The 25,413-nt window shown below is 38.6% G+C and overlaps 1 protein-coding gene across 2 annotated transcripts in view; it reads left to right on the top strand.

The window, feature by feature from the left end:
• lamb2l (laminin, beta 2-like) overlaps window positions 1–25,413 on the top strand; it is a 53,790-nt gene that overhangs the window by 5,708 nt on the left and 22,669 nt on the right. Inside the window, exons 1-7 of one of the 2 annotated variants that reach the window (XM_006804058.3) lie at window positions 7,880–8,092; window positions 10,078–10,145; window positions 18,443–18,612; window positions 22,242–22,377; window positions 22,964–23,037; window positions 23,266–23,454; window positions 25,322–25,385. In XM_006804058.3, coding sequence (XP_006804121.2) covers window positions 8,085–8,092; window positions 10,078–10,145; window positions 18,443–18,612; window positions 22,242–22,377; window positions 22,964–23,037; window positions 23,266–23,454; window positions 25,322–25,385 — 709 coding nt within the window. In that variant the 5' untranslated portion in view covers window positions 7,880–8,084. Of the gene's footprint in view, window positions 1–7,879; window positions 8,093–10,077; window positions 10,146–18,442; window positions 18,613–22,241; window positions 22,378–22,963; window positions 23,038–23,265; window positions 23,455–25,321; window positions 25,386–25,413 lie in introns of those variants that run through there. The other variant, XM_087833399.1, reaches the window with a different exon arrangement.

Raw genomic sequence — 25,413 nt, 5'->3', positions numbered from 1 at the left:
GAAAAAAACTTATTTGCAGGTGGTGAACAAGTCGCAAACACAAGGTCCGTGAAAATACCAGCACATAGTATGCACAAGAAATGTGAGAACCAGCAACACAGAACCAACAATCACAATGATGACTACAGCCAGAAGAAACTAAATCCAAAACAGGCTGAGAATGCAACAGAAGACTACAGTACAGCATGACAAAGAGCTAAGGCAAATTGACGCTTTAAATACACGTAGATACACTAATGGCTAATTGGGAATGAGGCACAGTTGGGGAACTAAGTACACGTAAACTAAATCAAGGTAACGAGACAAGGAAAGTAAAGCTAAACACAAGAGACAAATGGTAACAAAATAAAAAGGACTTGAGGAGCAATAACTGACAGAAGAGTGCAGATAGAACTAAACACAGGAAATGACACAGAATGAAAAGGCGGGAAACACTGAGGAATATAAAGAGGTGAAACCCAGAGTAAATAAGACTCAAACTGAAGATATTTAATACTAAATATCTATACATAACTTGAAACACCAAAAACATAAAACACTGGATCAAAGGCTGAGGAGCATGACAACAGCCCTAGTTCTTTCATAAAAGAACTCACACATGGTTCATTTAACAGAGAACTGGGTCATCATTTCAAAGAGGAACTTGTATATGAATATGAAAAGTAATGGGAGGATAATGCAAAGAAAAAAATCACTAAAAGTCTAAAAATGAATGACTATCCATCAAAGAAATAGCAAAGACCTTTGGTTTGTTCAGTTGAAAAAAAAAGTGGTGTAAAAATGGTATAAATCCAGTAGATTTGCAAGGTGAAGAAACAAAAATTCACCAAGTGAGTCAGCAATGTTTTTATGACCAGTTTGTACCGTTCTTCTGATGGCTGTTTCAAATCATCTTAAACTGGGTTCTTGAACATCACAATGGGTTCACTGTAGTCACCAGGCCTCAATCTAACAGAGAACCTTTGGGATGTGGCAAATCATGACCGCCAGCCCACAAATCTGCAGATGCTGTCATCTCAGTATTTGCAAATACACCAAGGATTTTCCAGCACCTGCGCCACGAAGACAAAGGGGCAGTTTTGAAAACAAAAGGGTGTCCAACTCATACTAGTAAGGTGTATCTAATAAAGTGTCACATTAGATTACTTTTGTTTGCTTTTGTTCCTTAATAGAAACCTATAAATAGGGCTTCTGTGCTCTTAGTCAGTCCAACAGAACAATAGGAATTTCAAATATTGTAATATAATAAAAACCTTTTTTTGCACTTTTATGTGCAAAAAAATGTAGATGCCAATGAGCCACACAAGAAGCTGTGGAAGAAAAATTATTACAATAAGTGATAGAGATCTGGTAATTTTGCATTATCTGCATGGCTAGCCTTTGTTGTTGGAATTCCATGTATTGTGTTAGCTAGCCAAGGCTGACAGAAGTCTCTGTGTTCGGAGGTACATTAATATGTGACACTGCACTTCTAATAGTTCACAGGTAACACTGTTGTCTAGTGAACTGCAGCACTCTCTGGGTTATCTCTATAGGCACACTACTACAAAGGTGTTAATTCTGAGCCACAACCTCACAGCTGCCCTGTTCATCTCCACCTTGCGCCAACTAATTCTCGGTTTTTCTAGTCCAAACACGACTACGTTCGTTCGCATGTGTCTGCAACGTGCTGCAGGAGCTCCTCACTCGCTACTGTTTGGTCATGCCCTTGCGTGAGTTTTTGTCAGGCTTGTCAGACAGGCATGTCCCTTTGAGTTTATTTTGCTTTATATGGTAGAACACCAAAGACTTTGAATGCTCATTTCAGGTGATCTGATGCAGAGTGTTGTTCGATTGTTTAGAGAGAAAAAACAAAATGTATCGGTTGTGTTTTGAAGGGGATTGCACGTTCACACTTCCCATTGTGTGTCTGTGTGTACACAGGTGGTGTGGAGCAAATGTAAGCCAAGCAGTAGGCGGTATTGGGTGTGCTTTATTTCATGCTTGTGTCAAGCAGCAGGGAAAATCTGGATAAAACTGTCTTTGATTGTAATATTTTCTTTACTGTATAAAACGCGCCAACTGTCCAGACAGCATTATGAGATTTCCTTTGGCTCCCGGGGTGATGATCTGGTGATTTATGCAGTGGTTTTGAAAGTCGTTTGAAGGCAGTTTTTTTTTAACTGAACTGTTTTCTTTGAAGGTGTTCTGTGTGAGCAATTGGTGCCTACAATTGTTATAACATGTTATAACGCGAGACTGAAGCAATAGAGGCTTAAATGAGGTCAGTGAGCACCAGATGCTCTGAAATAAAGGGGCGAACATTGACTGAGAAGGGCTGAGGCATTTAGGGCCGCTCATCTATAAAGCTGGAATTGTTAACTCACCTCCAGCCATATCGTAATAGAAAACCCAGCTCATTCTATTAATCTAAATATTAAGTTAATTTCCTTAAAGGGTAAGATTTAATTGTGTCCTTATTATAAACAAGTCTCGACTTCCATTGCAAACTTTTCCTGTAGGCTTTTAAAATGTGTTGCATTTTGAAAGATGTGCTCCAAATAACTTCACAGTGACTTCAACATAGGCTTAATTTGATCTGAGGAGACAAAGTTATTGTGGCTTTAAGGGATGTTAAAGTAATTTATGACTACTCTGACTCATGTCTTGCAGTTCAGTGCAAAAAGGCTTTCATGTATAATGAGTGGGATTGAACCAGTATTAACAAAATGGAAAGACATGATCTTATTTGATTCCTACATACACAAAGTGATTTGGTGTATTTTTGGACAAGGATTCTATTAATATATTGTGTGTATTCCAGCAATGGACTTTCACATTTTTATTTAAATGTCTGTATGTTTTGTTGTGTTATGCTCCTATTTAACCTTGTATTTTTTATAGCTTGTATCCTTCATTTTCATTTTCATCATCACTGTACATTAGACTAATTCAAGAGTGGTTTCAATCTTGTCTCAGTACTTTGCTCTAAACATTTAGTCAGTATCATTAGAGGAAGTGAATTTGTACAAATTTAGGGAAAAAAGTTAAGCTGCTGTAGATGTAATGTGTATTTGTCTATATAGTATAGTTATGAAGCATGTTACAGTTGTAGTTCCAAAAATTGTTAAATATCTATCTCTTTCTTGTAGATCTTCTGAGGGGCATGGTGTGAAATAGATTACTTGTAATTCCTTCCTGAAAAACATTTCTTACAATATAATAGATTACTATGTAGGTGTTACTCTGGCTTTCTCCCACAGCCTGAAGGCATGCAGAGGGTTAGATTAATCAGTGATTCTAAATTAACAGACGGTGTGAATGCCAGCATGAATGCCTGTCAGTCTCTCTTAGCCCTGCTACAGACTGGGAACCTTTCTAGGGTTTTCCCAAACTGGGATAGATGCCAGCACCATAATAAAGATGATGGATGGATACCATTAATGTAACATCCTTAACAGGATTCCAGGTCATTTGAGCCCGCCCTACAGCAACCGAAGTAATGGCAGAGAAGTAATTTCTTGAAGAAATCGTTAATTTTCATCTAATTTTAAATTTTAATTGAGATTTGACCAAACAAAAGTATGTATGGTTTTTAGTTTTTATAAATGATTTAGATAATTTGATTACAGATATTAAAATAAAGTTAAAATACACATTTGAATAAACTAATAAACAGGGTGTAACAAATAACAAAAACAGTAACTAAGACAGGTAAATAATGTAATTATTACAGAAGAAGAACACTGAAAAAGTTTAAAAATAGTCTGGCATAATGTGTGACATTAGTTGCTCTAAAATAAAGACGATATATAAAACCCCACGCTGTAACCTTCTGCTTGAGCTCACATGTACTTCCCAAGATATGGAATCACACCGTGGGTTGCCCCAGGTATCCCACAGCAGCTTGAATGGCATGGAGGGTTGCGGTGTAGGGGTGGGAGCAGTTTCCATTTACAACGTAAGTGAGGATGTAGATTTCCCGCAGATGTTTAATTCAAGCATGTTCACCTCCAAAGCGCTCTTGCTGAGACCTGAAGCCCGTTTGTTTGTTCTGCTCTGGATTTCACTCTTTATTTGCTCAGATTAGTTCTTCACGCTCCATCAGAGGTGGTTTTATATTCATTTATACGGGGTCAAAGTTATGTCAGTGATTCTAGGTATAAGTGGTCATAATTTATTTTTTTGATCCCACACACCCACCATAATTCAGTATTTGATGAGTAGCCCTGGTTATTAGCACTGTGGTTAGCACTGTTATCTTAAAGCATGAAGGTCCTCAGTTCAATTCCACAATCAGGCCGGTGTCTGTTTGTGTGGGTTCTCTCTGGGTCCAAAGACATGCAGTTAGTGAGGTTAGGTTAGTTGGAAACTTTAAATTGCCCACAGGTGCGAATGGGTGTCTATGTGTCAGCCCTGTGACTGGTGACTTGTCCAGGGTGTACGCTGCCTCTTGCCCTATAACAGCTGGGTAAAAAAATGTGACATTTTCTTATCAATAAATTATATAAATTATGTTCAAGGCCCTCTGCTGCTTTTTTTTTGTTTTATTGTCCTGCTTTAGACGACTATAACATTGCAGAAATTGGTTGTCTATGGGTTGTCTATACTATAGTACCAATGCATGAAGCAAGGGAGACTTGTACATTGCTTGAAACTAGTGCCTTTGTTTGAGGCACTCATTTGTTCAAGCCTTCTGTGTCTAGTTTATTGTTTTCCAGCCTATGGCACTTGTACTACTTGGGTTAGTGTAGTCATTAAGTATGTAGATGACTATAGTGCATATTGACTAGAAGAAGAAGGAGCTCCCTTGTTCTCTGGATGTTTGATTTGGCTAATTTAACAGTCTGAAGCACATAGTTTTAATAATAAACAAATAAATGAACACTGGTAATATCACTTTTCTGTCTAATACTTAAAAGCAATGGAGAAAATGTTGTCGTTCATAGCTAAAAGTAATATATAGGCACTGAACGATCATGGATTCGCTGGGGTGGCTGTAGTAGGGTGGCAGAGCAGGTCAGCCACTAATCAGAAGATCGGTGGTTCGATCCCAGGCTGCCTCCTGGCTCCATGCCAAATATTCTTGGGCAAGATACTAACCCCATGTTTGCCTACTGGTGGTGGTCAGAGGGCCCAGTGGTGCCAGTGTCCGGCAGCCTCGCCTCTGTCAGTGCGCCCCAGGGCAGCTGTGGCTACAACGTAGCTTACCATTGCCAGTGTGTGAATGTGTGTGTGAATGACTGAATGTAGTGTAAAGCGCTTTGGGGTCCTTAGAGACTGAGTAAAGCTATACAAATGCAGGCCATTTACCAGATGACAGTGTTACAAGTGGCACAACCATAAATATCGAGTCACCTGCCTGTTGGAAAGTAAACTTCCTCCAGGAAATGATCTGATCCCATTTTCAGTCCAACCTTGTTTTACAGCATGTTAACAACAGTGCCTCAAGCTGCAGTGCGTTGGCAGCAGTGATTTCAGTAGTTCGGCCTTCATTTCATGTGTACACAAACTCACAGACACACACACACACACATGCACAGAGTCAGGCTTATCATGTTATGGTTTTCAAGGATATGGGAACCTGGGTTTGTTTGGACTTGAGTGTAGATTCCTTGGCTTTGTCCGCTGTGCAGGAGTTATAGTGGTGGCACTGAACTTTCTGCAGGGTCCGTCTTATCTGTCTTATTGTAGAGATTGTGTGCTTGTCTGTGCCAAAGTCTTTGCTCAAGGTCTTTGACTGCCTGCAGTGAAACCTAACCAAAGACCTCTAAGTGTGATGATCATTGTCTTATTTGTCTGCTTTAAGGAGAGTTCCAGGTTCAGTTCCTATTGCTTGCATATTCATAACAATGTTTTTCTTATACATCCATAAGAGCTTGCTACTTACAGCCTAAAACTGGGACACTTTGACCTGTATAAAAATTTTAAAAAAAGAATAAAATGATGAAAGTCTGATAATGTCTGTACATGCAGCTGAAACCACTGTCATAGACCCATAAGTTGCCTATCTGGTTTATTTTACTGTAGTTTTGTCTAACACCCAGACACCCGCATAGTTGGATTACAAGAGGATTGCAAGATATACGTTAAAAAGAGCTGCAGGCTAGAGTGTCAGAGGCATACTTGCAATTCTTTTTAATTTTTGATCTGCTCTTTTTTCTTTAGTTCTGTGAAAGTAGTGTCTTTGAATAATATGTTGCCTTTATTTTCAGGGGGATCAAATTCTCAGATGTTTGTAGAATTGTAGTTGAAGTTTTCAGTAATTGATTTGTGAACTCTTACAGCAGATTAAGAAACCACATTGAAGTCACTACTAGTTACACTTGCCACGTACGTGCTTACTGTGTGTTGAGACGTATCTCGCTCTTTTAGTAGAGGTGAAAGGTCACATCAGCAGAGAGCTGTGATTGTGAAAGCTGCTTTGTTCTCTGCTGCAGCTTTTAAGTTGTCGCGCCTGAACCACACACATGCATGCAGGGGCGTAATTTTCAGAGGGGTTAGGGGGGTTATGACCCCCCCAATAATCAGACGCTGATGTATGCATGCACATGACCCACACACACTCTTTTCAAATGCACATGCGCACTATCATGCATCTTCATGCACCTTTCTCTTTGCTAATCTATTCACAGCAGCAGAGTCACTTCGGTGATTTGAGTGGAATTGAACTCTTTGACCTTATGCTTATGCTTCAGCTCAGTTTTATTTTCAAATCCTTTATTTTTTCAGTGGTTAGGATAAAAAAGGAACAACAAATTCTCAGCACATGCAATTTTGTGATTATACAGTTGGTCTTGTTTTAAAATACAAATTAAACTTTATTTTTACAATAAAATTATCCTCTTTCTGGTAAATTGTTGATGAGAAGAAGATTATTGGCACGGTGTTATCTTTCCTGCTAAATGTCAAGCTAAAGCAAGGAGCTAATTAGCAGTGCAACAGATTGACAACCTGTCCTCTCGCCCTGACAGCTGGATTGACAGCTGCATCTATGGATGGATGGGTGAATGCTGCTTACAGGTTTGAAAAGTGAGACCAATGCATACATATCATAAACTAACATTTTTTTATGCCAAACAGGGGCAACCCCTCTGTTCGCCAAAATAAGTTTGTATAGCCTTTATTGTCACATGTCCAAAATGACACACAGGTTAATTTCATTTGGTTTGTAGTCACATTAATGAAAAAAAAATTTTAATCCCAAAGACGTTTCCTTTATACTTTGAAGAGATTTAGTCGGTCTCTCTTATGTTATTTAGTCATTTAGTTTGTACAGCACCTGACCTGAATATTTGGGATTTCTACCATAGAAAATTTCCTCTAAAATTTGCTCTTCAGTATTTTGGTGGACTTGTTATCATTTAATGCAGAGACAGGGCTGATCAGAGTAGATGTGAAAAATTCATCTTCTGTCTTGTTCTTCTTTCTAACTTCCATTAAAATGCTGTTATGGAGTCACCTAGTTTGTATTAAGCTAAGCTGATCAGACTGTCGGTACCACTCTTCTCAGTTTCTTTTGTCATTCTTTTCCTTATTTTTGACATTAAATTTTCCCTCCTCTTCCATCATCCTCTCGTCTTCCTCTTCCTCATTGAACTGTCCCTCTCGCTCTTTTTCTCTGCCCTCATCTTCCTCTCTCACCATTCACTCTTCCAAGTGTCCAGAAGAAAGGGGTGGTGCATTCCAAAAGCCTGGAGACCATTCCCCTCTTTCAGGCAGTGGCCTGTAGACTGACAGTGAAATTAGAATAAGAATAGCTGCCCATTCACCCCAGTGCCCTAGTGACGGGCTGGAGGGAGAGCAAAAAAGAGGGAGTGGGAGGGACGAGTGGAATGAAGGGGGTCCCTCAGCCACGTTGCGTTCCAATTGGCCGGTGGCGTTCCCTGTGTTTTTACATCGCTGCCGTCGGTTGCACTTTCAAGTTTGTTTTACACATTTTGGCGCACATACACACTGCACATGTGCATGCATGCGGAAATGTACACATTGGGGTCCAAGGCTTGAACACGTGCACTGGAATACGGGAATCTACGCACTGTCAAGCAGGTTGGCCTCCAGTGAACAATTTTGACCACGCTGTGCAGAGGAGAGTGAGGTGACCCATGGCTGTGTGAGTACAAGGCTGCTCTCAGTTAGTTGGATTCATCATATTCATTGTGAATATTACACAGTTGTGTTTTTGTCGTTATTTTTTTAAAATAGGTTTTTAATTTGTGTACCATCAGCTAAACTCTGAATATATTTTGGGTATTTCTGTAGCTTGTGGCAAAGAGTTCAGATTAAAAGGCAACCTCGTGCTGTCGCCACTCATGTGGGCCACTTGTGTCTAAACTGTAAACTTTTAATCATGTAGCTGTTAAAATGTAAGATTAGTGCTACAGGTTGTTTTTTTTCTTTGTTTTAACTCTTATCAAATGGCTTTTGCTAGAATGTAGTTTTGATCAAAACTGTTTATTGTCATCGTCATGCCTCCATGTAGATCTTGGATGGGTTAAATCTAATATTACTGATTGACAAAATACCTCTTTGCAACTCTGCGGTGGCAAACTGGCATTATTATTCTTTGCAGATCTTCCCACTCTTAGACTGTGCAGTAAGTGGCCACTCATTAACAGGGATCTAGTGTTTTTGGGACTTTTTTGTTTTTGAAAAAAAAAAAGCACATCCATCTTACCTCTGTTGTAAGCCCATGAAGTTATGTGATTGATGGAAAGATGACTGTATGCCTTCTGCATTAATAACTAGTTTATGTGCTCTTGATTTTAAGCAAAACATGTAAAACAAATAGATTTTTTTGTATTATAGAGAAAAATCCAGCATTTTGTGTCTCCATTTTTTACTTGAGCATCCTACCAGTTCCATCGTCTAGACAGTAAATAGTGTCACATGTAAAATTCTGGTAGTGCATGAAGCAATACATTATTGCAGTTATAAATGATAAATATACGAACTATTGTCTTTACAATCTAGCTCACCAAGTTGAGTAGTAAGGCTACTGCAGAGGCCCTGGTTCAAATTTATCCCAGGTTGTTTATTCTGTGTCTTCTCCCTTTATGTCTCTCTGCATGGATGTCTTAATAAAGGCAAAAAGTCTGCATTTAGGCAGCAGCTAAACTGTTCTAAAATGATATGCATATAACAAAGAAACCCTGCTGACAGTCTCTTTTTACATTTTGTTTATCATGAGAAGCAGACCGCACATAGTAGAAATTTTCTCTACCAATACAGAAAACTTGATACTTTTTTTTCTTTAGACATCAATAAACTTTTTGTATCCTTTGATATTTTTCACATGCACAAAAAGTATCTCCACCCGTCTGTATTAAAGGTAACACTAAATGTGGTGTTGCTATAATTTATTTATTTTTAAATGTTGTGTATCTATCTGTTGAATGTGTGCACATTACTGAACTGAGTGTTGTGACCGTGCAGGGCACACCCTCAGTGTGCGTGCGTTTGACAGTGTCCCTGTGGGTCGGCAGGCATTTCTTTTTATTGCTAAGCTGAGTGTGAAAAATGCTTCCCAACCGGGATCTGCTTTAAAATATAAACCTGGATTAGCAAGCAAGGTTGAGCTTTCTGGGCAATTCTTTCATATTGAAAACCTTTGTGGGGCAATCAAATCTGTCTCCCTCTTAACTAAGTAGGTTTTTGTAGGGTGAAAGAAATCAAGGATGTGACATGCTTTCTAAATACACTTAGTCTTTTCATTTATTCTGGTCCTTTTGCCTTTTTGATAACCACTTTTACTTATCTCAGAGTAACATTTCGGACTATCTGGCATGAGCAATGTAGACACTGGTTGGTTCTTTTCAGTCAAGACCATCTATCTTTCCCATACTACTACATCACAGCAAAGCCTGGAGGTTGTGTTGTAACATCAGCTGTTACCACAGCACTGAGTAATTATTACTCCAACCAGCCAAGACCATTGTTAAGATCTGTAAGGGACTCCACCACGTGCCTTGACTGACAGTGGTTAATACTCTACTTTAGTTTATGGACAAACAATGCCTCTGTGTATTGTGGTGTTTTACTGTGGCCTAGATGTTTTATTGATTTCTTTCTCTCACAAATTATTTATGTGTGTTACAGGCAAAGAGACAGCCTGTTGTCCATCATGATGCCCATCATGAATGTTCATCTGAACCTCCTCATGCTGGGTGAGTAGAAGTCAGACATGTCTTTAGTTTTTTTTTGTGGTGAACAAATTCCTCGACCTGTGTAATAAGTACTGAGCTCTCTTAGCAAGAGCTCCGGTGTGCAGTGACCAGAACAGAGTGTTTATTACCTGTACTCCCAGGAACTTGTTACCATCTCCACTACCATGCTGTTGATAAGGAGTGGTGTGTTACCGCCCTGGCCGCTCCTGAAGTTGACAACGAGCCCTTTGATTGTAATACAGCATCTGCATGTTTGTGTTTTTATCATCCAGATGTGCTTGTCTCTGTTGTATTACAGAGGAGATGGCATCTTCCGTAAAGTGATTTGAGCGGTATGCAAACTGTAGTGGGTCATATGCAGGAGGGAGGCTGGAGACAATGTGTCTCTCAAAGCACGTCATCATAAAAGGAACGCTGTGGGGCAGTAGTCATTGAGATGAGTGACTGTGGGTTTTTTGAGCACTAGAATGATGCCAGCAGTCTTAAAGCAGGAAGGTACAACAGTGGTCCAGCAACAAATTGAAGATGACTGTGAGAACTGACATTAGCCGGTCATTATTGTCCCTGAGCCCCTGTCCTGGCATATTAGGACTGCTTATGTTCACTCTCCTCAAGGTCTTTCAGACATAAGTTGTTGTAAGATTGACTGTCTGTTCATGGTATGTTTTAATCTCATCTAGTTTATCTTGTTAAATAGGTAAATAGTGGAGAAAGGTGTTTTTGTGTGTACGAGGAGAATGGGGCTGGGGCAATTGTCTCTGCCAGTCTTTCTGTAAAGTCATTGCATGCCACTTCCTCATAGGTCCTTTATAAAGTAAACTCACTTCTTATTGTAACAGCCGATGCCTTAGGCATTAAAATATTTCCTCTATTGTCATATTCTGAGTAAATTTAACACCAGAACCGCAGGTTCAGAATAGACAACATAATCTTCAGTGTACACTTAGGATGAATTCCTTCTCTGAGGGAAAATTCTTTGAGATGTTTGTTTAGAATTAAATTTAAAAAGATTCCTGAAATCTGCCATGATGGTATTTGTGGAATGATAGGCCACTGACAGGAGAGCTAAATGGGCCTAATAGTACGGTTGTTCGATACTTTTTAGGGCCACACAAGAGCATAGGCACCATTTCACTTGTAAGATTTACCCCCTGGTTAGTTATGCTGTACTTTTATACGTTAAAGGGAAATTGTTATATATTTTTAGCCACTCACACACATGGCAATAAAGACTGATTACATATTTTATGCTTGCCATTCCTAACTCGCCTATTCTCAGGTATCTGGGTCAGTCTCTATGTTGATTATTAACTGCAGGAAGGAACCATTCATTCGTGCAGGGTCAGAAGCTAAACTTTAATAATAGTGAGCATGAACTTTGCTTCATCTGGTGATACATATTTGTGAATAAATGAAAGCATGGAAGGATCAGTTTAACAATCACTGAATATCTAGGCTGGATGATAATTTACTTAAAACCTTTCATATTTTAATATTTGTAAATATTGTCTAAATATATAAAGGTATATGTAAATATATCTGACCTGTGCATTAAATATACTGCAACAGTTAGTGAGTGTGCTTCCAGGAGATGAAGCAAGTTTACAACTTGATGTTGTTGCTGACTTTCAAGCTCTGTTTTTTCATATCTTTGCATATATTTATTACATACATATATTTTACCATTAACTGGCTTCTTTGTATTCACTCCATTCACTCCATTCTTCATCATGCCCTCCACACACTAAGCACTTTTTTCCCAGTGGAAAAAAAGATAAAGGAGATGAGGTAAATGAGCAGTTCTTCAAGTGCAGCTACATAATAATAATAACAAAAGGACATAAAAGGAGGTACACTTTACTCACTTGACTCAAAGCAAGAACCTTGACAACAAAGCTGTTCTCGAAAAAATGTATTTCCTGCCAGGAAAGAAGCTCTGAAAAGCAAAACTGGTTAAACATTTATATTTAAAAGGAACTAAAGCTGCAGCCATCTCACTGACTTTGCATTTACTATCCTGTCGGTCTTAATTAAGTGATACCCTCCCATTCCAAGAATCTAATATATTCTGGTGAAATGTAGAATGTTGATTGTAATCTTTTGAGAGGACCAACAAATTTGCAACAAGGAAAAAAAACTTACTGTAGTTCTATTTACAAGAATACTGAGTGTCAAAAAACAGCCAGGTTAAGACTGTGCCTCGCACAAACAGCAGCTGGTTTGCCTCCATGTGATTATATGTAGCACTGGCACATGGCAATGAAACCCACACCATCCACTTGAATACAGCCTTATAGCAGGAATGCAGGAACAAGAGGAAAATGTTATTCATGACAGAAAACATTCCTGGTGTTAGATGCGTAGACATAAGTGATGCATACACAGATGGTACAGATGCTTAGAATTGCTGCCACCAGCCTGTTTCCCAGCCGCTATGAGTCCTCCATCCTTCTCCTGCAGCATATCTACTCTTCTCTATGAACATGTCCCCCTTATTCAATTGTTATTTACCAAGAGACTGTTTTTTACTGATTGCAATATAGTCCATACAAACTGTTGATCAAGTATGGAAAATGTAAAATGGTTGGATAAAACCAGTTTGACATTTCGTACAAATACAGCCACTTAAAATGGCCAGCTTATTCATAGCAGAACAGCGGTGGATCTTTGACTGATCCCAACTGTGACGCTGTCAGCACTGATCCCGTAGAGTGGGGGTGTCAAACTCCAGTCCTCGAGGGCTGGTGTCCTGAAACACACCTGAATAAAATGAGTAGGTCATTAGCAAGACTTTATAGAACTTGACTGCAAGCTGAGGTGACAATTCAGCCATTTGATTCATGTTACGGCAGCTTATGAGTGAATCAACATGGTGCAATAAAAATACTTTGAGATCTGACTGTGATCAAATTTCACAACCCCAGTTCAACCCATGCTCATGTCTGCTAATGCGATTCTAGAATTTTTGTGCAATCGCCCCTCTTTTGATTTTGTGTTCATTTAGAAGCAGGAAATTAGAGATCACACAGATCTTTATGTATTTGACACATTGCTGCAGTTTAACTGATTGGTTTGTATCATCTGGCTTCATGGATATAAGCTGGGTATCATCTGCACAGCAAAGAACATGTATCCTATGGGTTCTGATAATATTGCCTAAGGGAAGCATTGTGTAATGTAAATGGAAGTGGTCCCAGCACAGACTCCTGTGGAACTTTGTGACTAACTTCTGTGTATGTGTAAGAATATACATGCACAAATTGGAGTCTATTACATGGATATGATTCAGACTACTGAATTCCTTTAAATCCATCTCTGTAGTAGGATATTGTGGTCAGCAGTATTGAATGTCTAACAGGACAAGCACAGAGATGAGTCTGCTGTCAGATTCTATGAGAAAATCGTTCACATTCTTCACTAGTGCTGTTTCTGTACTAAGTTAGCTCAGTTAGCTGTTTTACAACTACTCTGTCATTTTTGATAGTGTAAGTTTTAAGTATAAAGGTAGGCACTGCACAGCTGTATTATTTGTCACCTAATTATATTAATAGAAGGCAGTTATGAAGATGGGAATTATCCACAAGAGACCAAAATAACTGGTGAAGTTGGTACTAAACACTACAGTCATTATAATAAGATGCTTCAGTGCAATCAGCCACAGTCACACAGTAATTGTGGGTACTGTGAGTATAAATGCATTTGCAAATAGATATACGGTAATAAAAAAAAGTCCTCAACAATACACACACTGAAGTCATACATGCTAGTCAGGGCAGGAAAAACCAAAGTGTCTGTAGCCCACACAAAGAGAAAGATCCACGCTATTGTCATGTCTGAGGTGCTAGATGCATCTCAAAAATTAGTCGGCATAGTATGATGACTTTGCCTTGTAATTACCAAAGCAAACACAATTTTCTACCCTATCTTACACAGATTGAGGAAAGACATTAGTCAGAGCACTTTTGAGAGTGGCTTATATTCAGTAGCATTCTTTGCATGTGTGGTCTCCTGCAAAACACAAACTCAGTCATTAATTAAAACACAGGCTAAATCAGTACTGAGGTATACATGCCTAGACAGAGTGTTGGGAGAGGATCTCTTGGCACATTTGAATGCTGCTTTTATCATAGTCTTTATCAGTCTTTATATTTCCAATAAAAGTGTCGTTGTTGTGCCAAATTTTCCCTTTTAAAAAAAACTGCCCTTTTTTGAAAACCTGATGTAGGTAATTATCAGAGTACATTAAATGCACATTTTTATTTCTTTGCGCGGTTCTGGTGTTTGGAGTACTCTGATCACCAAATACTAGAGTTACTTGACTCAATTTTAATTTGGATCCTCATATTTTGTTTTACTCTAAAGCCAAATTTATTACAATGTCTGTTAAGAGGGTTTCCATGTACAGTGTTTTATGGTGCCTCACCTTGGACAGGTTATTTGATCATACCTTTAAAGTGAGGTCAGGTGAAACTCAGTTATACCTCTTAGTCATACTCTCTGTGTCTGTATTGTTAAATAGTTATCAGAGTAGTGAACTGGAACATAACTCTAATTTTTAGCTGCGCCAACGACAAATATAAAGTTTAAGATTTTTCTGCTTCTGAAAGAATGTAATCTTTTTATTTAAGCTTAAAACACGGTTTACCTTCCTGCGTGTATGTAAGTGTGTTTTATGTTTGCCCAGGGTGTGTCTGCTCTTTATCAGCAGTCCACAGGTTTGCCTTGCAGCATGTTTTTGTACATTTCTGTATGTGACCATTGTACATGTTGTGGCATTTTAAATGTAAACCTCTTTCCTTTTGCTTCAACATGTTCTGCAATGCCAATATGCTAAAAGCTTATTATGTATTTCCTGGTATATTATAGTAGAATAGTCTGTAGTACCGCCAGGCATTGTTAATGTTTCACTGGAATTCAGAAAATCTTCCTCTGTTAATCTTGTACTTGAACTGATTCCAAGACATTGTGTATGTGTCTGTGTGTACAGAGAGATTGGAAGAGCTGTAGTCTTAGTTCCTTTGGCCTGAGTAAACCAGAGAATCTTTAGGTTTTGAAAGCAAATATTTAACATAAAATGATTTCCACAGTTGTCTTTTCAGCTGCAAAATGCAATTGCGGTACTCTACAGTATGCATACTAAGCATACAAAAGGATTTTCCCAGTTTTAATCTGGAACAAATCATGGGAGCTAGATCTGCAGTTTACTTTTTGGAGATCTAATGAGGAAACCTGACCTTCAGCTGAGAGCCAGTAACATTGTCACTACTATGATTCTGTCATTGAAACTTCAGAAGAGCAGTCTGATGCCTAAGTGTTTTGGCTTGTGAATCTAATATGAAGATCCGCTACTGTAACAATATCTCTGTCTTTAAAGTGGAAATGCACCACTTATTTCACTGAATACAGTATTTTTTGAAACAGAGGATCGCAAGTTCGATTCCTGCCTGGGGGCATCTGTATCCAGTAAGGGTCCTAAGGCTAGACCCCCTATGCTAAGCGAGCCTACCGCAGACATGAGACAGATAAATATGAATCTGTCTCGCTCGCACCCTGACGAGAAGTGGGCTACTGGAACAAGAAGGCATCGGTGGGCAAGAGACGAAAACAGGGCGTTGTTGGAATGCTACTACGCAAGTAACCCCGGCGGAAGGGGCTACATGAATAGGATGAGGGACCTATGGATATATATATATATATATGTGTGTGTGTGTATGTACATGTATATATATATATATATATATATGCAGTGAATTGTTAGTATGTTGGAAAATCAATCTGGGTAAGGGAGCAGTGTCCTTTGTAGCCAGTAAGGTCAGTAACAGATTTGTCTTTTTTTATAGTTCCTAAATACGAAAGGCCATGATGAAACTTTCGTTTACATTCATTTGATAAGCTGTTATTCCCCAGCATGATCTAACAAATCTCTAAGGTCTTCTTCTAATGCCAGGAATGTTTGGTTTTGTCAGTCTTCCAGTGCTGTAATGATGTTTAGTGAGGCTTGTATGCAGGCTAACTTAACTTGCCTTGTCATGCTTTGCACAGAACTAATCCAAAGCATTTTAGAGTGGAATGCGTTATCTGTCTCAGAAACTTTCTGTTAATGATGATGCAGAGATATTCTGTGTTAAGAAAAATAACCTGACGTCTGACAGTCTCTGGGAATTCTGATGCCATTTATCACACTATCGCAACGCTATTGATGATTGATGTGAACACAGATTGAAACTCCTAATTACTATTCTTGTGATTTACTGCATGTATTGCTTGAATAAACCTGTCTGGATGTCTTTGGCTACGTTCACACTGCAGGCGAACCGCATCAAATACGATTTTTTTGACGCTATGCGACCCATATCCAAACATGGTATGACAGTGTGAACGGCACAAATCCGATTTTCAAATTTTCAAATCCGATCTGGGTCACTTTCGTATGTGGTACTTAATCTGATACATATCCGATGTTTTAGAAAGCGACTGCTGTTTGAACGGTCAAGTCGCATTAAATCTGTCTTTTACGTCACTGACACAAGACAGATGCCAATTATCAGCTCCGGAGAAGCGCCCGAGAAGACATCGCAAAGGCTTCCTGGCCATCCCGTGTAGATGTCAGTGAAACTGTTTGGAAGACAGCGTTGGAGAACGTGAACATTTCATTTGTACTGTATAATCTGCAGATTCTGACAGAAATCTGCAACTATCCTTTGAAGCACCGCTCCTCTCTAAAACAGCAATAAGGATAATTATTAGGTTATCTAAATTATTATGTAAATAACAAAATAACTTAAAGCAAAAATTGGGAAACATAAAGTCCAAAGTCTTTATATTAAGACCATCAGTCAAACAATAATGTTTGCTCTGGGTCTAAACAGAGCGTGTGTGTGTGACATCTTCTTTTGCGCATGCGGGCTGCTTTGAGCATTCACACTAGAGCACGTTTGCTGTCGCATTTTATTTGTAGTGTGAACACGCAGACAAAAAAATCGGATTTGATCAAAAAATCGGAATTGAGCATTAAGACCTGCAGTGTGAACGTAGCCTTAGTCTTGTCTCCCTTCCCTCACCCCATCTGGGCAGATATCTGCTCCTCCCTCAGCCTGGTTCTGCTTCTTGTTAGAAGGGAGTTTTTCCTTCCTACTGTTGCCAAAATGCTTGCTCATGCTTGCTTTGGCTTTTTCTTTAAATCAGACAAGAAAGACATGTTTTTTATTCAAAAGTTTGACAAGAAAAGTAGAACTCAAAAAGAGAAAAACAGTTTGACAGTGTGCATAATGGAACATATTCAAATACACAAAAACAGATGGCAATGATAGAAACTGGACCATAAACTGATTACATTTTTAAGAACTGTTATCAACACATATACTGAACAAGGATCGACAGTGCATTTGATTGTGAGTAGCAACCTCCAGAGCTTAAAAATATTCATGCAAACATAGCAAAAACTGCAATTTCTGCATTTACCACTTGAGTCTAAAAGCGAGTCAATCCCTGTAGACTGCCATGTTAAGGTGCACAACTTTACACAATTAAAAATTATGATCACATTATAAGGAATTGATTATTTGTCCCATTTATAAAAATAGTTTCAAATAACCTACCTGTATGAAAAATTGCTTTAAGGTTAGGGGCATGGCTGGTTTAGCTGATAGCTTTCTAATGAAACTCTCCTCAGAGTCAGTCAGGACACTGAATTGGGCCTTTTCAACATGTTTGTCCCTTTTTGAGCAGTTGTAAATGACTTCTCTGACAAATAATATGGTCTTCTTGGTGGTAGAGAACTCCAAGAATTTTGTGCTTCAGCTTTGTTCAATGAAATACTGGTATTTTATTAATCTTTTACCTATCAGAAGTGGCTAATATATACATCACCATTGCATTATGGATGTGCACATTATGGAGCTTATTAGTATTAGTTAATAACCAATCCCCCGTCTTGTCCAAATACGGTCACTTGTGGTTAAAGCCGTCAGACACAAGCCAAAATGCTCACACTGATGCTTCTGTGCCCATCCCTTTAGACAAAGTTTCCAACATGGCTTTCTGTAGATTCAAGCCATCAAAAGGTCTAGTTTGCTCATATGTGATTCAAAGCAGAAGTTTACTTGGCAGTAAAGAAGTAAACTTTATGACTGTTTAATTCTTTCCAGCTTTTTGGGGGGCGATTTGAGATTTGTGATTCTTTTAAATACAAGAAAAATATCTAAATTAGTGGAAACATTGTTATAGTGAAGCTGACTGTGGTTAATGATTCTGATGATTCTGTTTTCTGTTTCTATCATCCATTAATCCATGGCCAGCTGTCTGTGTATTTGGACAAGAGCTCCCATCAAGCCCTCATGGCTGCACTGAGGGAAGCTGTTACCCTGCAACAGGAAACCTCCTGATTGGACGTGCTGTCAATCTAACGGCCACCTCTACTTGTGGCCTTAATGGACCAGAGCGATATTGTATTGTCAGTCATCTGCAGGTCAGTCACACACAAACTCCTGAATGTAAAGTGTAAAGAGTGAATACAAGCATACCCACATTCATTCTGAGCATGAATTGGGAATAAGTGGTAATAGCTTCTCATTATATTTGAAGATCCAGGTAATGACAGACCACATAAGCACATCGTTTTCTTCCTTTATTTGAATTTACCGATTGATTTTTCTACAGCTGTTTTTTTTTTAATATGCACTCTGCTTGACTCTCACTCATCACATTGCCATTTCCCTCACAATACATGGCAGACTGAGTAGTGCAAAGAAAAACGAGTTGGCATGTCCTGTCTATAACACATTCATCCATCTTCATCGTTCCCTTTGCACTACTCCATCTTCAATTGTTCATTTGTCTGTTTGTTTGCAACCTTGTTTCAATGAGCAACGCTCGCTGCACAGGCCCCAGGTGTGGATACACGAGTCAGCCACACCTTCTTTACCTATATGCTTTTCACCTCTCTCATGTTTTTTTTTGTGGAGCTATGCTAATACACATGTATATGATGAGGATGTTTTACTGAAATAAAGCAGCTGCAGTTATTTGGGACAAAATGATGTTATAGTGTTCATTTCTGCAACGTGCAACTTTTTTTTTCTGTTTACAATAATACGTCTCCCAGCATGTTCACCATGCTGTTGTCGTTCACGCTGCCTCCATTCATGCATTTCCGTGCTTCTGCATGTATGTGCCTGCTCTTCCTTTGCCTGAGGGTAGGAATATTCACCACATTCAACTTCCAGCTCAGCAAGACAGCCTTCTACTGCAGTGATAGGAAAGGTATAGGGTTCAGATTGTAATCAGTCACAGAATTTCATGTGTGTTTATGCTGCTTGTGTTTTTGACTCAGTGCTTTTGAGTTGTGGACTTTCAAGTTCTGTTTATTATTCATTGTTCTCTGTTGATTGTTAGCTTGCTCTTCATTTCTTTAGTTTTTATCACCCCTCAGCTGTAAAAGGCTGGTGGAGTTTTGTTTTCGGGCAAGTGGCTAGGATACCTATGTTTGTAAATCTGATAACTTGAGAATGAGGTGATGTAGGAGCTTCAAATTGATATCAAAGAAATTAAATTAAGTACAATAATAAAATACATTTTTGTTTTTTGCAAGTAGAAATGAATTTCACTGGATTTTTAAAATTGTAATCTTTTCAAAATTAATATCAATTTTGATAATAACGTTAATATTTCCATCACCTCTTTCATTGGATTGCATAGGGGGAATCCCTGGATTACGTTAGCAGGTGGATAACCAACTTTGTGTGACTGCTTATTGTGATTGCTGAGTTTAGTGTGAATGCAGATAACAGAAAAATACCCTTGTCGTGTTGGACTTGTGTTGTAGTACAGGGTCTTGTTCATCATTTCCCGCCGAGCTGTGTTTTATTTCTCTAAAAATGAACACTGGTTAGTGTCTGTGTTAGTTTAAATTGCTTCAGTTGCCCTTTGTTATTCATTGCACTGTTTGTCCACTGTTGAGTTCCCTTTTTATCTTCTGTTTGGATATGTAGGCATTGTTTTTCTTTTTTTTGTTGGATTACTGCCTCAAAAAGGTTTATTTATTATGCTTATTAATTTGGGTCTACCTTCACACACACAAACATGACACAGAGACTGGATTACACTGTTCCCACTTTGTGTCATTGAAGATTCAACTGCATTTAGGAGCTGCACTCACACCAGTTGTATTAAAGACTTTCAGAAATTGAGAAGAAAAAGGAAGAAAGTCAAAGAGAGAAGATTGTGTGCAGGAGAAAGGATAATATGAATTTCACATATGGTGCTGAGGTAAAAAGAAACCAGAATGATGAATCAAAGTGGTAGTTAATTTTAAAAAAGTGAAACCATCTCTGCATTATAGCAAAACAATGTTATCAAAACAGCATCAAACTTAGGTGGGTGCATTGCTGACCACGACTGACTAATTAGTGATAAATATGAGCTGATCACAGGGAGTGAGGCTCGCCAGCTACAGCTTTAAAGTGTATTTGAAATGTGTTGTCCTCACATAGCTCCCACAAAAATAAAAATAAAAAAGAATTCACTTCAGTTATTCTCCCACCACTGTCACCAAAACACCCCCAAACCATAACATTTCTATGCTTGCTGGAAAGATAACCATTCTTGTAATGTATGCTGTATGTTATTTTTCCTCTTGCTTATTAGAGCCTTCTCATTCTATTTTTGTTATAGTCATTTTGAAGGTTTTGGTTATTACCTACACGTGTTAGTCTTTATCTTATAAGACTAAAGGAAAAAACAACAACAACAATATTCTAAAGACCTCCACATGGTATAATGATACCTGCAGAGGGAGTGGGTTGAAGTACCTTCCAGCGCTCACTCAATCAAATCATTGCTTTAAAAAAATCAGCACTACAGTTTTTCAGTGTTTTCAGTTTCTAAAGTAATTAGAAAAGGCTACTTTATATATGTGTGCACATGCACATGGATATATATGTGCATGTGCACACATATACATCCAAGTTGAAATAGTGTGTATGTGTGAATGGATACACGCACGCTATATCCAGCATGCCTTCTTTTCAATTCTCAGCCGAGTCTCATTAACAGCCATGCTGTTGTTAGCAGCTTAATCGCCCTTGACAACCTAATTTATCAGCTCTGGAATCTACTGTTTCTCTTGCCAACATACCCTCATCATCCCACTCTGGCGTGCCCTCTTTCCCTCCACGTACTCCCCTTTTTATGGCCCCTCTCAAATTGAGCCCTTTTTTTGCTCTTTCTCAGCATCTCTCTCACTCCCTGGATCCCTTAACTACCTACCTCCCCTCCAAGCACATTTGTCCTTCATCCCTGGTGCTCTTTGACACTCTGTTGCAGATTCTCTGCTCTTATCTGCATCTTTCACTGTCTGCCTTTTTTGATGCCACCCTTCATTCAAACTCATGCCCTTGATGTTGGTCACATGGTTTTATTTCTCCCATAATCTCTGATTTCAAGTGTCCACCTTCACTCCTGCCTCATGTGTGTCAGTCTATTTTTTCTTCTTCCTGTACTTTTTCCTCCTATTCATGTCTGTGCTAGACTTGGACTTTTTTGCAACTCTTTTATGTTGCTTATGCAAAAATTCTGTTACAGTGTTAAGCAAAAAGAGCTTCTTTTTTTATTCGTGCATTTCATCCCGTAGTAGAAGTAGCCTGAGAACCTGTTAGATCTCCTGTTGTTGATATACTTTTAGTGAAATGTCCTAATAATATTTGATGGCATTTAGTCAGTGTTAAGGTTTTGTTGAAAGGATGTTCTGTTACCTGAATTTGGTTGAAAAGTAACAATCTGTAATCTCCTCAGATGAAAATTAAACCACCTTGGACTTTTCATGTTCGTACATTTAGTACCATGACAGAGAGTTGGCATGCTCCTTCTGATGATGAATGTTGGATTTTTGGCAGACTTAAATAGAATGAGGACACTCATTCATGGCCTCCTTCTCTCCTACTTTCTTTGTTTGATGCTTCTCCTCCCTTTCTTCAATACCATAACCATGAAAGCCATGAAAAAAGTAAAGTAGGCTCGCTTTCTATTTTAACAATTGAACTTTTTTTAAACTTAAATTTGTTGTTATTTTTAAAAAGAAAAAAATTTCTGTTTCCTCAGCAACCAGAGAAGTGTTTTGAGTGCAACTCCCAGCATCCCTACGACCCGAACGTACACTCGAACAGCCACCGCATTGAAAATGTGATCTACCTCACAGACAGCAACAGAGTCAACACCTGGTGGCAATCTGTCCATGGTGGGTGTGTGTGTGTCTGTGTGTGTGTGTGTGTGTGTGTGTGTGTGTGCGTGTGCGTGTGCTACGATCAGCATACTGTGGACACTTCTAAATCAGTCTAACTCTAAATCAAAGTTTGGACAGCATTTTGAAGGCAACTTCAGATTTCTTATGTGTCAGCATGTGGACCCACTTACAGGTAGGCCAAGGTCAAATCTTGAAGGATGATGAGAATGATAACAAGCGTAGCCACAGATGTCAATAGGCCCATATAAAGTACAGACTTTTCTTACTCCATGTTTTTCTGTTTTCAGAGAAACAGACATGGAAAAATTTCTAAATCAGATAAACTCTCCGGGTTGAACTAACCCCACGTCAATAGGTATTACACCTAGACCAGAATAATACATCTAGACAGCAATATAATACGAAGGCAAATGGTCCTTCACAGAAAGGTTACTGGGTAAAGGTACTGATGCTACATTTGTGTTCCTGTGGGAGTAAGAGCAGGACTCTGGTATTTCTCGGATGAGGGAAATCTGAAAAGAAAAAAGGTAAAGGTCTGCAACAGTCAATCGACATTCATCAACATTTATTTTCTCCACAGGCCAGGAGAGCGTCAGCATCAGACTGAACCTGGAGGCTGAATTCCACTTTACACATCTCATCATGAAGTTTAAGGTACATGCACTTTTCTTTCATGTGTGGGTAGCTCCATGTGTTGTATACCTCTGTTGGATGTGCAATACTGTATGTGTTTAAGCACGTCAAAGGACATATTTCTTCAGGTGTGTGTTTGTTATGTACACTGAGAAGTGTGGTGGCTGCATTCCATCAGGCAGAAATCCTTTATCTGTGTGTACAGCAAATGAAAGGTTCAGATAAATCTTTCGTACTCTGTCTCCTCAGACTTTCCGACCTGCAGCTCTGGTCATTGAGCGTTCAGCTGACTTTGGCCGAACATGGCGTCCCTACCGCTACTATGCCTCCAACTGTACCAGAACCTTCCCCAGCATTCCTGCCAATGGCTTGCACCATATCAATGACATCATCTGTGAGGAACGCTACTCTGACATCGAACCCTCCACTAATGGAGAGGTAAAAAGTTTAAAAGTACCTGAAGTAGTAAAGAGGCATGAAGAAGAAGAAGAAACAAAGTTCAGCACTTTTGCTCTTTGTTGCCCTTTCTGCATCTTTTAGATTTAAGCCCACTCAAGGATATATATCTCTGTAGTTTAAGCCTTATGCAAAAAACATAAAATTTAATTTATACAAAAGTACTTTCTTTATATTCCTATATATAGGAAAATGCACAGTAGGCAGCACAGCGATTTATTCAAACGTGCAAGTAGAAATATGGTGTATGAGGCAAAGAGCTGAGTATTACTTCTTGACGGGCATTCTCTGTTTTGGCTACCTTTTGTTCCATGACAGAGATTCTATTGGTTGTAGATAATCACCACATAAGACTTGTTCCCACTGATTTTCAGTCCAGTTGTTATGGAATTTGGCATACCTCATCTTTTCTTCTCTGTTTGCCTTCTTTATGATTGGCCTTTTGACAGCCACCCTTCCACTGAGACCATTTCTGAGGAAACCAGTGAATAGTATCAACTAAGCATCAACTAAATGAATGAGCTAGGGCCGATTGTATCTCTCAGGTCTTGTATCAGGTCTTTGCTGGATTTTTGTTCTCTATTTCTTAAGGATAAGACTTTCAGATGCTGTTCATCTGCTGTAGATAATGTTTTTTAGCCCTACCACTGATTTTGTCCTTTACTTGACCTATTTGGAATTTTTCATAGCTTTGTGTGTTAATTGGCTTCTTGTAACAAAGTATCGAAAGATTTGATATGTGTTGTTTGTTAAGTTTGTTGTTATGTATAGAAAAAACACAGTTTTATTCCTTGATTTCGGTTCCCTTTTGTGTTTGAATGACTCTTAGGTCAGTGTTTAGTGGTTTAAAAAACAAACAAAAAATGCTCCTGGGAAAATGGTCATGTACAATGACTGCACTGAAAATGAATGAAATGCACAAAAAGAAAAGAAAGGAACTTTCAGAAAGCCTGAAGAACAATTGTCTCTTTAAAAAATTACAAAAAAATCTGGCTGCTTGGAAGTAAAGTATAAAGGAATGAGTGGTGGCTCAAGAATTCTGCAAAGTACTGCAACTCTAATCTTTTAGAGCAGCTTAGCACTATGGAGTTTTCAGCAAAGTAGGTTAAATGACACGTTTATAGTGGGATATTTTCAGCCTGCTTCACAGGGCAACATTTGCTGGAAACTCTCGTATGTGTTCATGGTAATGAAAGAGCATGTCAGTTTGGCCCTTACCACTTTACACCACCTACCCAAACGTCATTTATATCTGTAATATGTTTGTAGCTCAACATTAATGCATAAAAATACAATGTTTTGGATGAAGGGCACGATCTGACAATTTAAGTGAAGGTTTTATGATTTCTTCTAAAATAATATAACATGCATCTGGTGCTAACAGTTTGCAGTATGTTTAAATACACTACTGGTTAGACCTCGCTCACGTGGTGGAACAGGTCATCTGCTAATCAAAAGGTTGGTAGTTCGATCCCACCAGTCTGCAAATGTCTTTGGGCAAGATACATACCCCAAGTTGCTCTTCAATGCATCCTTCAGAGTGTGAATGTGTGTGAATGTTAGATAGAAAGAGCATAGAAAAAAGACAAAGTGCTTTGAATGCTCAGGGTAGAAAAGCACTATATAAGAACATTTACCATATAAACATAGCGTGTTTCTTTAAAGCACACTGGGTGGTTAAAAAATATGACTCGAATTTTATAAAGTGCAGTTGGAAGATATCAAGGTATATGTGACCAGTCATTGAATATTTTCCATTTTGTGCAAATTTTTGTTTAAAATTTGTTGAATATTTATAGAATTCCCTTAATACTGCAGTCTAATGAAAACATCTCTTCTTTTATTTAAGGTTATTTATAAAGTGCTGGATCCTGCCATTCCAGTGAAAGACCCCTACAGCTTAAATATTCAAGGTCTGTGAACACTTTTCATTCATTAAAT

This window comes from Neolamprologus brichardi, chromosome 20 (assembly GCF_056152115.1).
Source record: "Neolamprologus brichardi isolate AB-2024 chromosome 20, ASM5615211v1, whole genome shotgun sequence".
NCBI classification, from domain to species: Eukaryota; Metazoa; Chordata; class Actinopteri; order Cichliformes; family Cichlidae; genus Neolamprologus; species Neolamprologus brichardi.
Note: the sequence above shows the minus strand (reverse complement) of the source record. Positions and strands in the feature narration are given on the sequence as shown.